General features: G+C 44.2%; 1 protein-coding gene and 1 pseudogene across 1 annotated transcript in view; one reads left to right on the top strand and one right to left on the bottom strand.

The window, feature by feature from the left end:
• The window catches only part of KRIT1 (KRIT1 ankyrin repeat containing), a 514,966-nt gene that overhangs the window by 333,877 nt on the left and 166,117 nt on the right, over window positions 1-14,972 (bottom strand). Inside the window, exons 8-9 of the mRNA XM_085631085.1 lie at window positions 6,265-6,408; window positions 3,199-3,355 (exon numbers count right to left, since the gene is read on the bottom strand). Coding sequence (XP_085487211.1) covers window positions 3,199-3,355; window positions 6,265-6,408 — 301 coding nt within the window. The remainder of the gene's footprint in view (window positions 1-3,198; window positions 3,356-6,264; window positions 6,409-14,972) is intronic.
• LOC146789318 (acetyl-CoA acetyltransferase A, mitochondrial pseudogene) lies at window positions 7,435-8,504 on the top strand (annotated as a pseudogene).

The following is a 14,972-nucleotide window of genomic DNA, read 5'->3' as shown; positions in this document are numbered from 1 at the left end:
TGGTTAATACAAACAATTACATTGAAAAACAAGCACTGGCATAGCCAATAGGTCTCGCCTTTGGGACCTTGTAAGTTTTTAGCCATGCAACAGTTGATGTTATTGCACCAAGGATATTGTGCTGCATAACTAAATACTTACAAGGTCCCAAAAGCGAGACCTATTGGCTATGCCAATGCTTGTTGACATTGTCACCCCCACTTTTTGCCTGGTCATTGATGTGATTTCGACTGGAAGTGCACTGGGTCCCTGCTAACCAATGCATGTACTATTTGTAAGTCACCCCTACAGCAGGCCTTACAGCCCTAAGGCAGGGTGCCTTATATTACATGTGAGGACATATCTGCATGAGCAGATATGCTCCTGTGGTGGTCAGTTCCATTGCTGCCAGTACAAGTGAACAGGGAAGCCATTTTAAAACATGTGCTGGACACTGGTAAACATGTGGTCTCATGCTACATGATGGCTACACTGAAAATAGGGATGTAGATAGGGATGTTTGGTATCAAACACCTTGTGTTCACTAACCCACCCTGATTCCAGAGATGGATTGGTAATACATACACACACAGGGCATCTTAGAGGTGTCGCCTGAAAACCCAGCAGCCTCTGGTGCGTTGGCTGACTGGTCTCTGCCAGCCTGCCACCCGAGACAAGTTTCTGACCTCTCAAGAGGTCAGAAACAAAGCCTGTCCGGGAAGAGAGTGTTCATACCCCCTCCACAAGATGACTTGCTGAGCTTCAAAGTAGCTGCCGTCATTGAAATCGAAGTCTGTCTCCCTTCACAGGAGAGGAGTCCGACGCCCTTTGTCCAGAGCCCCTTGGCACCTGAACAGGGGGGATATTAGCTAGTAGGCTTGCCCACCCCCAGGCTAGTACCACCCCTAAGGTGGCCTAACCTGACGTTTTCAGAATTGGCCATCTTTGTGATGGCAAACTTAGGCATTCTGGGACAGGGTTATGCCCACTTGCCACAGTAAGGGGTCATACATGGGCGTAGTGACCCATGGTTCAGTAGCCCATTGGCTACTACCCTACACTCTCATAACGTCCCAAAATTCACTATTTAGGGGAGCCCCTGGCACCAGAAAATCTGATCCTGCTGACCTGAAAGAAGACGGACGTGAAGAGTCACAAAGAGCAAGAACTGAAGACCCAGCAACTGACCTGGTGCCCACCCTGCCGGCCTGCCTCTGACTTCAACAACTGCGCCAGATGACGACTTGTCCTGCAGCTGCTGAGTCTCCAAAGCCTGGGAGACCTGCCAGCATTTCACCCAGGAACCAAGACCTTCCATGGGACAGTGAAACTGTCCCCTGCATTCTGCAGACAACCAAATAAGAACCGGGAGGACTCTGAAACTGCCAGACCCCGACACCCCCCAGCACCACTTCACCCGAGCCCCCCAGCCCATGTCGAAGTGGGCCAACAATGGCAGAGTGGTCCCCAAGCCCTCAATGGACCGAGTCCTTTGTAAACTGACCCCTCGTCAACTCTACAACGCCGCCTGCAGCCTTTGTGTGCAGGCCCCCTCAACCGTGAGGGTTGCCGGACGAAAAAACCTGACACCCTAATGACCTTCTGCACCCATATGTCCCTACTCGAGGAGAGGAGGACCAAAGATGTCCCCATGCCCCACAACATCGCAAGACCCAAAGCCACTCGTTGGTTTCACTGAACTGACCTCTCAGTCCCTCCCTGCAGCCTCTTTGTGACCAGACATATCCCCATTGGATTGCATTTGCACAAGACGATGTTTGCACCACTGCACCCGGCCAACATAGTGCCACGGAAGGAGACCTGTTGGAGCTGCCTTGGACCTTGCCCCTTACTCACCTTTAAACCAGGAGATTGGGTCTGTAAGCCTCTGCAAACAACAGGTATGTCCCATATTTTTTTCCTTCCTTAGGGTAACATTGCAGCCTTTGAAAATTACACGATTTTTCTTGCAAAAAGTACTTACCTGATCATATTGACCTGGTGTCTAACTATATAAAAAGATATGTGTTATTTTTATAAATTGTGTGGATCTCCTTATTGAATCATGTGTATTATTTATTGACTATTGTGTGTATTTTTGTATGTCTAACACTCTCTGATAAGTCTAAGGCTGTTCGACCACACTACCCCCTAGAAGAGCACCTTGGGATTGCTAAAACCAGCCCCTGTCCACTTCTAAGGCAGCCGCTGGACTCTTTGCAAGATATAGCTCATTTTGATATATGATATAAAGAGCCAGCTTCCTACAAGTATCTTCCGATTGATTCGTGGGAGAGGTGCAAATGCATCACACAGAATGTAGTATGGGCAATGGGTGGCCCGAATAGGACACTTTACATTGCATACGTTTACAAGCATGCGATTACAACGCGGTCGTTGCAACGACCGCGTTGTTACATCGCAGTACATTACAACGCAAGTTGTAACATCGACTTGCTGTAGGGGGCGCCCTGGACTTAGGAATAGTATAATTTACTATTCCAACTCGTGTGTGTGCAACAGTAGGGAAGTTGTTGGAATAGTAAATTATACTATTCCTTATGTTAGCGCACCCCCTACAGTAAGTCGATGTAACGACTTGCGTTGTAATGTACTGCGATCTAACAACGCAGCCGTTGTAACAACCGCGTTGTAATCGCATGCATTGTAACGCATACGATGTAATGGCTGTTTGCCGGGTGGCCCTACTGGATTTCAGAAAAGCTCCAATCTTCCCATTGAAATTACATGTTTTATTGTTTTATATTTGTTAGTGAATTAAAAATAATGTCATAATTTGTGTGATTGTTTGATAAATGCTTGTTTATGTATTTTTGTGTTTTGTTTTGCAGTTCAAATTATCGAAATTGCTTACGCTGGGCTGTCCGATCCCAAAAATTACCTAGTTGGGCATCCCCAATCACAAATAATGATGGAATGAGGGTCCCTGGAAGTCAGTAATAATTGAGTGGGGGTCCACATTAGTTAAAAGGTTAAGAACCACTGGGCTAGTTCATTAGGAATATATTTGTTTTAAAACAAATATGAGGCTTAACCACTACAAGTCAACAGAATGTCACTTTTCAACTAGTATAAATGTTACTGATGTACAGAGCCATTCTGGTTACAGGGCTTTCCAGAAAAGGATTTTGGCCACATAATTATTTAAACAATGTTCCGCACTGAAACACAGCATCAGCAGAAAAATTACAATCTTACCCGGTCTGTCTCAGGATGGTTTAGGAGAATCTGCACGATATCAGCATGTCCGCCTCCAGCAGCAAAATGGAGGGGAGAACTCAGCTGCCCATTCAAAAGGTTTGGATTGCATTTCCCTTTTTCAAGTAGCATTCGAGTAGCTTCAACTTTTCCATACCTACACAATTGGAAGCATCCAAAATAGTTACACGTGAAGGGACATATCGCAAATATAAGTTTATCCCATTTCTGTTTTTGGAAAATATTCCTGCATGCATGGTCAAATGTCAGTTTCATTTAACAGTGGTTCAACATGGTACCCCTCGCTAGAATCACCTTTTCTTATCTGGTTGGCTTTGAAATAGCATCCCCCATTACCCCTTGTTGACAGATACCCAGTCTAAAGGTTTGTGTTGTGCAAGGGTCCCATGCATGGTAATTATAAACAACTCTTAACCCTCTAAAATTTTAAAACGTAAAAAAAAGAATAGTACAACTTTGTACATCAAGTAAGATGTGTTTTTCATAAATTGCAACTTTTCAGTTGTAAATTCCTCACAGTTTTATGACTTTTTATAATTACTTTCCTTTCGTTTGTCTGTAGCTCAAAATCAGTTTTGTTTTATCTGAAATATCACCGGGTTCCTATTTTTGTTGCATCAGTGAATTTTTTTTATCTTAGTTTTAGGTTCCATTTTTTTAAATTACTTTTCTTTCAAGAGATGTGCAGTTTTGTTATAAGCATGTAGAAAAACAGACCCTGGTTACAGAGCTTTTTCTAGAAAATATGTTTTTTCTATAGCCATTACATTACAGCAGTGACTAACTGAACTTTGAAATGTTTGCTGTAGTACTGAAACCTGTAAGAAAGCAATATGTAACATGCATAATAATAGATGGGTACGATGAATAACTGAAATGTTTTCATCAAGTAGTCTTGGGGTCTATCAAATATACAAAGAGTGCCAAGCTTATGCTGTCTAACATGCCACACAGACCCTGAGGCGACGAACATCGCGTTATGCACTTCTTTTCAATATATAATTTTATTTTATGTATGCCCCAGGTCCCCACAAATCTTTCACAATACTTTCAACTGCAATGCAGGGGCAAAGGAATAATGAGGGAGCGATGCATTACAAGCCCTGCTTTTCTGTCCCAAAATTAAGAATATTAATATTGGGCTTGCTGCCACCTACTGTCACCATTGTCTCTTTGACTCCTCCACACTCTGCTCAACCCAATTATAAAGACAAAAATACCTAGCCTACAGTCACAGACCCTCACTGCCCTTTGCGCCATCCATTCTCTTCCCCGCTATACCCGCGCTCTCGGCTTTCCACAGAGCAGAGAGCTGGAGTTGTTCTGGGAGGCTGTGTGAGAGCTGTTTCTGCAAAGATTTCAATATCCGTCCAGCACTGGTCTCCATAAACCCACAAATGAAAGGAGGCCGAGTGCCCACTACATTCTCCTGCCACGGTGGAGTCCAAGGCGACCCGGCAGGGGAAAGGCTGGGGCAACCGCAAGCCAGCATTCCTGACCTCACTCGGGTCTCAACAGACCGCGGAACAAAGGAGTAGCGAGTACTTCCCCTGGTAAAGCAACAACTGTGTGAAACAATCTTTATTCTGCACTGTTGTTATATCACAGAAGTGAATAACCAGATTTTGATCTGGTTATTCACAATTCTCAATGAAAGCCAAAGTTAACAAACAGAAGTATACATGGGCTGCTGTCAATAATGGGTTTCCTTTCCTTCAAGGGGTTTCTAGTGGCATCAATGGAAGCAGAGCTTGCATTTCTATGCCTTCTTTGGTGAAACTATCTTCGTGAAAAGAACGGTAAGGACCTTAGGCCACAAGGTACAAATAACTCAGTTTCATCAGCAAAGAGGAATGTTAAAGATACCATTATAAGGAAAAATAAACGTCACACCCTTCAATACCACTGGAACACTACTCTGTGGTAGTAGGTGCTCCATGTAAAGTTGTAATCTGGATAATGCAATGCGCTCTATTTCGGCCTCCCTAAAAATTAGATAAAGTTTAAAAACACAGAAGGGCGCTTCATTTTCAGACAGAAGGAACAGCACTGCACAGCCTTCTAATTGTTCTGTGTGTAGGTCAGAATCTCCTTTAAGATGCTATGCCTTACATACAAGTGCTTTGAAAGTTCTGCACCCATACACCTTCAAGTAAAAATCTAATTTTACTGACAACCCTTCCTGTGCAATTCAGCCTGAACAAATCCCCTAGTGGTTGCAGAACAAGGTGCAAGAGCAGAGGCCCACACACTCCATTAATAGCCTTCTCGCCTCTAAAACTGCTATACTTTTCACACCTGCAACTCCCCAGACATCCTCTTCAGAGTAAACTTAAAATAGACTGATTAATCTCCTACACACAGCCTCCAACTCTTTCACAAAAATATACTGTTGGTGACATGTTTGCCACCAATTAATGGAAAGTGATGCTCTTCACTCCAGCCCTTGTTATATATCTCAATAAATGCAAGGTAAAATTGTTGTAATTTCAAACACCTATGCCTAGGGAATGCAGTGTCTTGAAAATGTGTCCTTTATTACAAGTGGAGCTCAATTTAATATTGCTTCCTTGCACAGATTCAGCCTGTTGTCCCTTAAAAGTGACTATAAGAAATTAGGATCTGTAGCATGTGCCATGTAAACAAAATAAATACTTAAAGTGGCTCCCTCCATGCAACAGGCTCCTTAAGTTACCTGCAGCTGAGACTTTCAGCTTCTCTATCACTGACACAGGAGGTGGCGGAGGCCCACTGCAACCCTTGTCTTCTGTGCCAGGAGTAGGGGGGGCTGCTGCAGTTATGGCCTTTCTGATGTAATTCAGTGCAAAATCTTACTCAACTGCACTGTATGCAGATGATGTTTGGTATTTGGGGGTCTAAGAGAAGGAGGAAAGGTTGTCTTAACATAAAATAAGTTCTTTGGAAGACCTATGAGGTAGATCTGTCCTTGAAAACCGTTCACTAAGAACTTTGGAATTTTAAAACAAAAGATTAGGTAAAATGATTCCCTTGCTGTACTGTAGAGGATTCAACATAAGTGCTCACCAGCATGCATAGTGGATAGGGGCCCAGTGATCACTGTCCAGCTGGTTGACTGAAAGGTTCTCATCCAGAAGGCGGCTTAGCAGCTCCACGTCTCCTTCACAGGCACTTCGATGAAGAGGAAAATCATCCACCCACTGACGCTCTCTGATGACAAGATGAAGAACAAGCAGAAATTAACTTTTGCTGCCCAGTGTCTGAATACTATAATATTTAACATTATAACGCGTTTATCCTCCTTATATCTCTTAAAGATCAAATAACTTGTTCCAATTTTTATTTTTGCATTTGCTGTATATGGCAGCAACATGGTGCATGACAACTTTTTACAGTTGGGGTGTTTACATAAGTGTAGTTAAGGGGTGTGCAGTGACGTTATTAGGGGTGCATAGAGACAGAAAACCGTGAGAAAACAATATTTCACTTGAAACACTGTAATACTCAGACAGACATTGCATAAAATATATTCATATTTACAGATCCAGAGGTGAATCAATGGGAAAGGCTGAGATTATTGGATTGGTCTTTTTAGGTTCAACATTTGTAGATTTAGATGAATTCGTTTCAGCGATGACCTGCTAGCAGACATTTATGCTATATAACAAATGGAATCAAACAGCTGATATAAAAGATGTAATGCCATAGTTGGAACCAAAAAGTACTTCCAGTTCCTAACTGCAAAAGAGGTCTTACGGGGTCAGAGGAGCAATAACAGAGGAGAGAGGGCTTGGTGATGGTGTGGATGTTGGGGCAAGAGGTGGTAATCTGGAGGAAAAAGAACCCACACCTCGCCATCCTTGCCTCTTTTTCAGAAGAGGAGAAGGGGGTAGCAGCAGATGAAGTAAGTTGTAAACACCTGAAAAAAGGAACAAACATCGGCAAATTCAATAGGTCTCGCCTTTTGGCTGCCAATGCAAACCTAATGGCTTTGCCAGTGCTTTTTACGTATGCTGCTGATGTGTATTTAAGATTGTAAATGAGTGTCGTTGTGGGATTGAGTGCTTTCCTGTCTTGATTTTAGCTGGGTTTTGCACCATGAGACTGACTATCAGGGAGGTAATGCACAGCAACCTGAAGTCACTGTGACCACCCTCCGAAGCCGAAGTTAGACAGCGAGGCGAGCACTGCCGGTCCTGAAATATTATCACATAGGCCAATGAAGCACCACGCACGTGTGATGAAGTAGTCATAATAAGTACCATACACACACCAATAGGATCTTTTCAAGGAAGTTTTTCCTCTCTGCAAGTGCCTCAACTTTTCTCTTCTGTGATTAAAGTAGCACATGAAACTGTAGTCATTGCAAAAGAAGAAGTTAAAGAAGTGTGTATGGGCAATGTTCTACAGGCAGGAGAAGGGCAGGTGACTGCAAGACAAGCCTTACTGGGTGTGGGTTTACCCTCCTCCGCTTCACCCACAACCATCAACAAAGGATGTGCATCTGGAATGACCTCCACAATGATGGCAGCTCAAAGTTTGATGTGTGGACATCAGCAGGTAATGCTTGTGGGAGCAATAGAGAACATGTTTAAGGCTGCATACGCAGGAATAAAGCTACAAGATTTAATAGTAAAAAATGGGCTGACTGATGCCTGCAACAATATTCGTATGGGTAACTATTTTCTGAGAATACTGCTAAGAAGTTATACATTACAAGAGAGGAACATTGTGGAAATCAAAAACTATGAAGTTGCCTCTGTTACAGTATCACAAAAGGGCAAACCAGACTTACTTGTGCAAGAAGATGAAGCGTAGAAACAAGTTAATTTAAGTAAAGTGCTGAAGCGAAAGACAGTTTTTTTAGAAAAGAGCGTGGAATTGTAACTGCTGCCAACTTCTGACTGTCGATGCTGCCAAGAAGCTCAATGTGACACCACTGGCAAAAATCCGAGGGTTTGCTGCTAAAGCTGCTGATCCTATAGATTTCCCTATTGCACAAGCATATACTGTTCCTCAAGCTCTAAACTATGCAGGCCTTAAAAAAAGAAAACATTTCAGTGTGGGAAATTAACAAAGGCTTCAGTGTTGCTATTTTAGCCAACATCAAAATGATGGGGATCGATCCAGGCAAAGTGAATGTGAATGTGAATGGAGGGGCAGTATAATTGGGCCATCCAATGGGAATGTCTGCTGCAAGAATCGCCCCTCACGTGGCCCATGAGCGTCCACCAAAACAATATGGTCTAACTGGAATGTGCAATGGGGGAAGTGGAGCTTTGGCAATACTGACAGAAAAACTATAGACTTACACGTTTTGTGGGGATTGAGTCTAACACACTTGAACCAGCGCCATGATCAGCACAACAAGAATAGAAGATTCTACTGCACTCTGTAACTTTATTGGGCAGAAATGTCAGTGGTGGCGATACCCTGTCAGCCAGCTACAATACTGCACACTAAGGGGACATGTGTGTTTTTGTTCATCACGAGGGCATCCAGACTGACATTTAGGATGTATGCATTGGTTTCTCTACAACCCTTTTAGATACTACAAATGGCAATAAAGCATTTTCTGTTTAGATATGTTTGTTTTCCATTTGTGTGCCTGTGCATACCGGTCTATTTATGTGTCTTTGTTTGTCTGCTTGTTTTTTTATTAATATTTATAATGGGGTGTGTATGTATCAATCTTGGTTTCTCTGTTTCTAAAGTTTGTCTGTATGTGCTTGTATCTGTCTGCATTTGTGTGTGTAGGTGTCTATATATATGTACGTGTTGGTCTGCATATGCCTGTGAGTATGTCCATGTGTTGGTAGAAAGGAGTGTGTGTCTGGGTTTTACTGGTCTCTCTGTCAGTATAAAGCTATGTGTCTGTGCGTTCAAGTGTCTGTATGAGTCTGTGCATGGGCCTTTATGAAGGAGTTGGTGTGTAAGTGGTCTGTGTGTGTCGGTGTGTTCAATTTTATTATAGCATTTTTATAATCAGTTTCCACGTTGAGTGTCCTGTGTGTTCCAGATTGTGTTCTTGTGTCGGTGCGTTTGCGTGTCTGTATGTATGTTGTTGTATGCCTTTGTTTCTGTGCATCTGTTTGTGTGATGTGTGTTTGATTGCAGGTGCCTGGTGCCTTGGTCTGCAAGAGTGTGTGTCTATTATGTGTTATTCTGTATGTGTTAATCCACTTGTGCTTATTAGTGTAGTGTGTGGCGCCTAGTGCCTATTTACTATATGTTTGCATCTTTCCTTGCCTCTATATCTCCGTGTGCCACTGTGCATCCCTCCAAGTCTCTGTATGATTCTGACTGTAATAATCTGAGGGTCTGTGGAGAGAGACAGAGAGAAGAGAGAAGAGAGAAGAGAGAAGAGAGAGAAGAGAGAAGAGAGAAGAGAGAAGAGAGAAGAGAGAGAAGAGAGAGAAGAGAGAGAAGAGAGAAGAGAGAGAGGCAGGTGGGGGAGGGGGTGGAGGAGGGAGGTGGAGGAGGGAGGTGAGTGAGGGAGGGAGGGAGTGAAGGTGGGAGTGTGAAGTAGGAGGGAGTGGAGGTGGAGGGAGGTGGGGGTGGAAGTGGAGGGAGGGGGAGAGAAGGTGCAGGGAGGGAGTGGAGTTGGGAGTAAAGGTGCAGGGAGGAAGGGGGAGTGTAGGTGGTGGTGGAGGTGGAGGGTGGAGAGGGGGAGTGGAGGTGGATGGAAGGGAAGGAAAAGGGGAGTGTAGGTGGGGGGAGAGGGAGGAGGGAGTGGAGGTGGGAGTGGAAGTGGAGGGAGTGGGCGTGGAAGAGGAGGAAGGGGAGAGGAGGTGTAGGGAGGGAGGGAGTGAAGGTGGAGATGGGAGTAAAGGTGCAGGGAGGGAGGGGGGAGTGGAGGTGGTGGTGGGAGCGTAGGTGGTGGTGGAGAGGGGGGGTGGAGGTGGAGGAAATTACCTGACCCAAATGCGAATAAAATGCATGGGGTCATTGCACAGCCTCGTCCTAGCCACCCTTTTGTGTGTGGTTTGAAAGTATGAGCTGGTGTTTTCACAGTAGGTAGAGAGATAGGGAGAGACATGAGCAAAAACAAGACACCCAAGTTTTGATGTTGGCAATATGCTATAGAAATACACTTAAGATAGCACATGTGCAGTTACTATGCTGTGATGTGCTGAAGGTTGGCTTCACTGTTAGTCGGGAATCTGTGCCCTTTTCAGTGCATGGAAGATTATGTGGCCTCTGTGTGCAGAGAGTCTGAGGGGTTGCTTGCATCCACAAAGTGCGGTGCTCCTTCAGTAGTACTTCTTACGTTGTATTGCTGACACACAGTGCGACATTGGGCACATACCATTAAGTCAGCTCAAGAATAGCAAATGGCCGGAGCTTTCTCTTTACAGCCCCATTAAAGCATCACACATGTCAAAGCCCCCACCCCTGCCCTCTAATGAAGCGCCTCTAAATCCCCGCGCTGTGATTTTACCGCCTCCTCAGAGCCCCTACCACCCCCCCCACCACCACCACCACACACATTTTACAGTTAACCTGTTTTCTTTTTCTCGGCCTGGGGCCATATGGGATCAATTCCTCTCCGGCAGTGCTTAATTTGTAAAATTTGAAGTGCAGGTGCTCAAATCTTTGTCGGAGGCCACACCTACTTTTTCGTAGGTGCCACCCACTTCCTTCACTGGCTCCACCCACTTCCTCTATTAGCTCCACCCACATCGTCAACTGGCACTGCTAAAAGTCAGATGAATTTCAGCAAGGGAGCCTGCCTTCCTCATAGTAAGGTTTAGATAGGAAGTTCCCCTGCCCTGTGAACATTTTCAAAAAGATTAAATCAAAAGTGCATTTAAAGCACAATTTTGAAATAAATTAGATAAAATCACTAATGCATTGAAAAAGGGACAATTCCAGTGCTCTATGTGCTAATTTGGGGAAAGGAAAATACTCCTCCTCCTACTTTGCCCACCCAAATTCAGGCCGTTTCCAAATCATACCCCTGCTTGCCCTGCAGCGCTCACTCGAAAGAGACACAAAGTCTATACAGTTTGCCTCAATTTTAAGCTTTGGCTTCTGGTATAGCAAAAGCAGGGTAAGGTGGCAGTGTGCAGAGTTAGTTACACACTGTGATTCACAAAAATTAATTAATTAATTGACACTCAGGGCCGGACTGGGAACCCAAAGCAGCCCTGGCAAGTTTTGTTACACCAGCCCCCATACGGTGCATAGCACACAAGCACAGCAAGCGTAATGACTGCTACAGGTGTTTGCATGGGGGAATTCTCCCCTCAAAAACATTTTGCAAAAAGAAAAACCAAAATAGTGCACAACACATTTTCCATTACATATTTAGCTGTATCAACTTTCAAAGCATAGTAAATCATAAATGATGACCTGACATAAGCACCCAGGCCAGAAAGCATGTAAATCTCACACTCATAAGTACTCAGACAAGGAAAAATGGAAATGTCACACAAAGGCACCCAGGCCAGAAAGCATGGAAATGTCACACAAAGGCACCCAGGCCAGAAAGCATGGAAATGTCACACAAAGGCACCCAGGCCAGAAAGCATAGAAATGTTACACAAAGGCACCGAGCCAGGACTGAAAGCATGGAACCGTCACACAAAGGCACCCAGGCCAGAAAGCATAGAAACGTCACACAAAGGCACCCAGGCCAGAAACCATAGAAACGTCACACAAAGGCACCCGGGGGCCAGCTGACCAGAAAGCATGAAAATGTCAAAGAAAGGTACCCAAGCCAGTGGGGCTGGAACAATTTTCAGAGTGTTGGTGCTGCCCTCAATGTTACATCACTGAATGAAGTCATAAGATTGAGAAAAATGCAACCATCACACTAAGGACAAACATAGCAAATGAGCCTTGCCCATTCCGGCGGAGGTGGTGAGAGTGTGGTATGTTGCAGTGGAGCATTTAGAAGCACACTGCTTGTTGAGTGGTGTTGGTGAACTCAACTGTATGAACCAAATCTTTCTACAATCCTACACTCACCAACCCCAATTGCCTCAACTTCCTGCTCTATCCAGTGCTGTGGTAGAATACCTGCATATCGGCTGATGCTTTCGACAGTTGAGTAGCTTTGATGGGAAGAGGAGGTTTCTGAGGTGGGAGTGCTATGCGGGAATCATCGTGGAGGATACAAGGGAATATCATGCAAAACTGTTTTGTAAGTATTTAAACGTAAGCTCTCTGATTCCAAACAAAATTTCACTTCAGGTCTAAATGGTCACAAAACCACACATTCAAAATGTATTGTATAAGACAGGACTGTTGGGGTGCATTTCAGAAAGCAGAGACGAAATTCAATACATTTTCATAGTCATGAAAACAAAACAGCAGAAGCGTCAATCCGAGGCAGTATGTGTTGCACTATCCCAGTCCTCACTCTGAATGGCGCCGTGCAGGCTTCTTAGCACTATAATTCAGCAGCGCTGCTATGAGGGAATCATCGTGGAGGATACAAGGGAATATCATAACTGTTTTGTAAGTATTTAAAAAGTATGTGTAACGTAAGCTCTCCGATTCCAAACAAAATTTCACCTCAGGTCTAAATGGTCACAAAACCACACATTCAAAATGTATTGTATAAGACAGGACTCGCCTACCCCTCGTGTGTGGGCTCAAGGATCCCCTCCAATTCGAAACCTGACTGGACTTCGACTCGGACTCACTCTCACCTGGTGGCTGTGCAGCCGCTGTTGCCAGACCCTGGCTAACTGGCTCACGTCGTCCGGCCGGGTTTTAATTGTTGTGGTGAAGTTTTTGTGAATGGCGGGCCACGGCGAAGAAGTCGAACCGCCAACACCAACACGAAGACTAGGTGCGCCGCGCGGCAGCGCTATGCTGGGGCGTGGCACTGAATGCGTGGCGTGCGCACTGTGCAGTGAAGCACAATTTGAGAACATCTGCGCAGTACGCACGCTGCCGCGTACAGCCCCCGCCCGCGCCCCCGAAGCCCGAGATTCAAGCCGCATCAACAATCGAGCCGCTCAGCCGCAAAATGAAGTGTGCAGTGTGTGTCATACAGTCTGCACATGACTGTACAGTCCGTAGTCCGACCGCCGGGAAGAGTTAAACACTTTACTTACACTGCAAGTGTCCCGTAGTAGCATTAGCGAAGCAAGTAAGTTACTTTACTTGTATATAAATAATTAAGTGCACCTGAGTGTGTAGACCCGGCCCTGATAATGAGGTGCCGGTGCTAAGCACCGGCACAAATTAAGCTCTGCTCTCCGGAGATCTTAGGGTTGGTTGGACTCGATAATAATATACAGGAACGAACACCACAATCTGTCCAGTTGTTGAGGAGTTCTAATGCGCGCTTCTGGCGTTAGAACTGCGGACCTAGGTTTGAGTCTCGGCGTCGGCTGAACATCCTGTGATTCTTGGACAATTATACCTTATGTATTTTTCATATGACGTGTTTTTCAAATTTATTAAACGTTTTTCTAATTGATACCGATAAAAAAAAAATCTGATTTATGATGTCAATGCGACCCTGATGGAACCTCGTTTTTGTGCGGTGCAGTGTGCCACAGGTGTTTTCTTTAAGTCGTGTTTTGTTTGGCGATGTGTAGCGTGGAATAAATTGAGCAAGAGTTAAGACTGCACTGCCACGTTAAAGTTGGCAATACAACACATTAAAGATGTTTAATGATTTTTTAGATATAGAAAGTATGGGGGTTGTTTGACAATTGTATGTACTTTGTTAATGCACTAAAAAGTAAAATATATAAATTGCAAGACTAAGCCAAGATTCTATGTGCCCATTATCTGCCACCTATTACATAAATGGTGAACATCCCTCTGGGGATTACGACAGGAATATGTACTTGACCCGCATAGTTTCTAAGCCCCTTCGTAATTTTTTTTTTTTATAGAAACAGAGGCAGTAAAGCAAAGTCTGGAGTCTTAATTGTCGCCCGGGGCATGATGGCTTTATTCACAGACACAACAAAAGTCTCTCTAAATTAAAACAAAATATGCTTATCTCGGCAAAGTATCACAGCTTTGGATTTATGGGCGGGACACATCTTTCTTTATGTCACACGGAGATGTTAAAAAGAACCGTATTTTTTATAGGGGGGGGGGGGGGGGGAGATGATTTTGTTTCCCAGAAACACAAGTTTAAGAACGGTATGCAAAGGGAAAAATGCATAATCTCTTGCATTTAAGCTGATACCGACGTCAACCTGCTTGCCAGCTCTTTTGAAAAAAGTCTTGATGTTCTTATATACTCATATAATGAGATGCATCCACAAGAACTACATTTCCCATCAGTAGATGCATCCACGCCAACAACCAGGGGTATGCTGTGGGCGGATTGTAAGCCCACTGTATACAAAACAATATGTCAGCAGCAACAGAACATACGCTGTCGTAGGCAAGACCAAACAAGCATTGGCATAGCCAATAGGTCTCAGTTTTGGGACCTTATAAGTATTTAGTTATGCAGCACAATATCCTTTTTGCAACAACTACAACTGTTGCATGGCTAAACACTTATAAGGTCCCAAAAGCGAGACCTATTGGCTATGCCAATGCTTGTTTTAAATGTCTGATGATGCTTAGCTGCCACAGAAGTTGCACAAATCGAGATATTTACTGTAGTCCTGGGGGCCTTGTGATGCGTCGCTGTGATCTCAACTGTTGACACTTGTTGTAGTCTTACCATGGTAATTGTACATTTGTGTAAATGGGGGCACCCATTCAGAATATTTGTTGTTTGTGATTTTCTTAACAATAGGATAAAAAAAAAAAACATGGAAATAACAAGAAAAGACAGGAGATTG

The sequence above is a fragment of the Triturus cristatus genome, chromosome 10 (assembly GCF_964204655.1).
Source record: "Triturus cristatus chromosome 10, aTriCri1.1, whole genome shotgun sequence".
Lineage (NCBI taxonomy): Eukaryota > Metazoa > Chordata > Amphibia > Caudata > Salamandridae > Triturus > Triturus cristatus.
The sequence above is the reverse complement of the archived record's forward strand: the minus strand, read 5'-3'. Positions and strand labels throughout refer to the sequence as shown.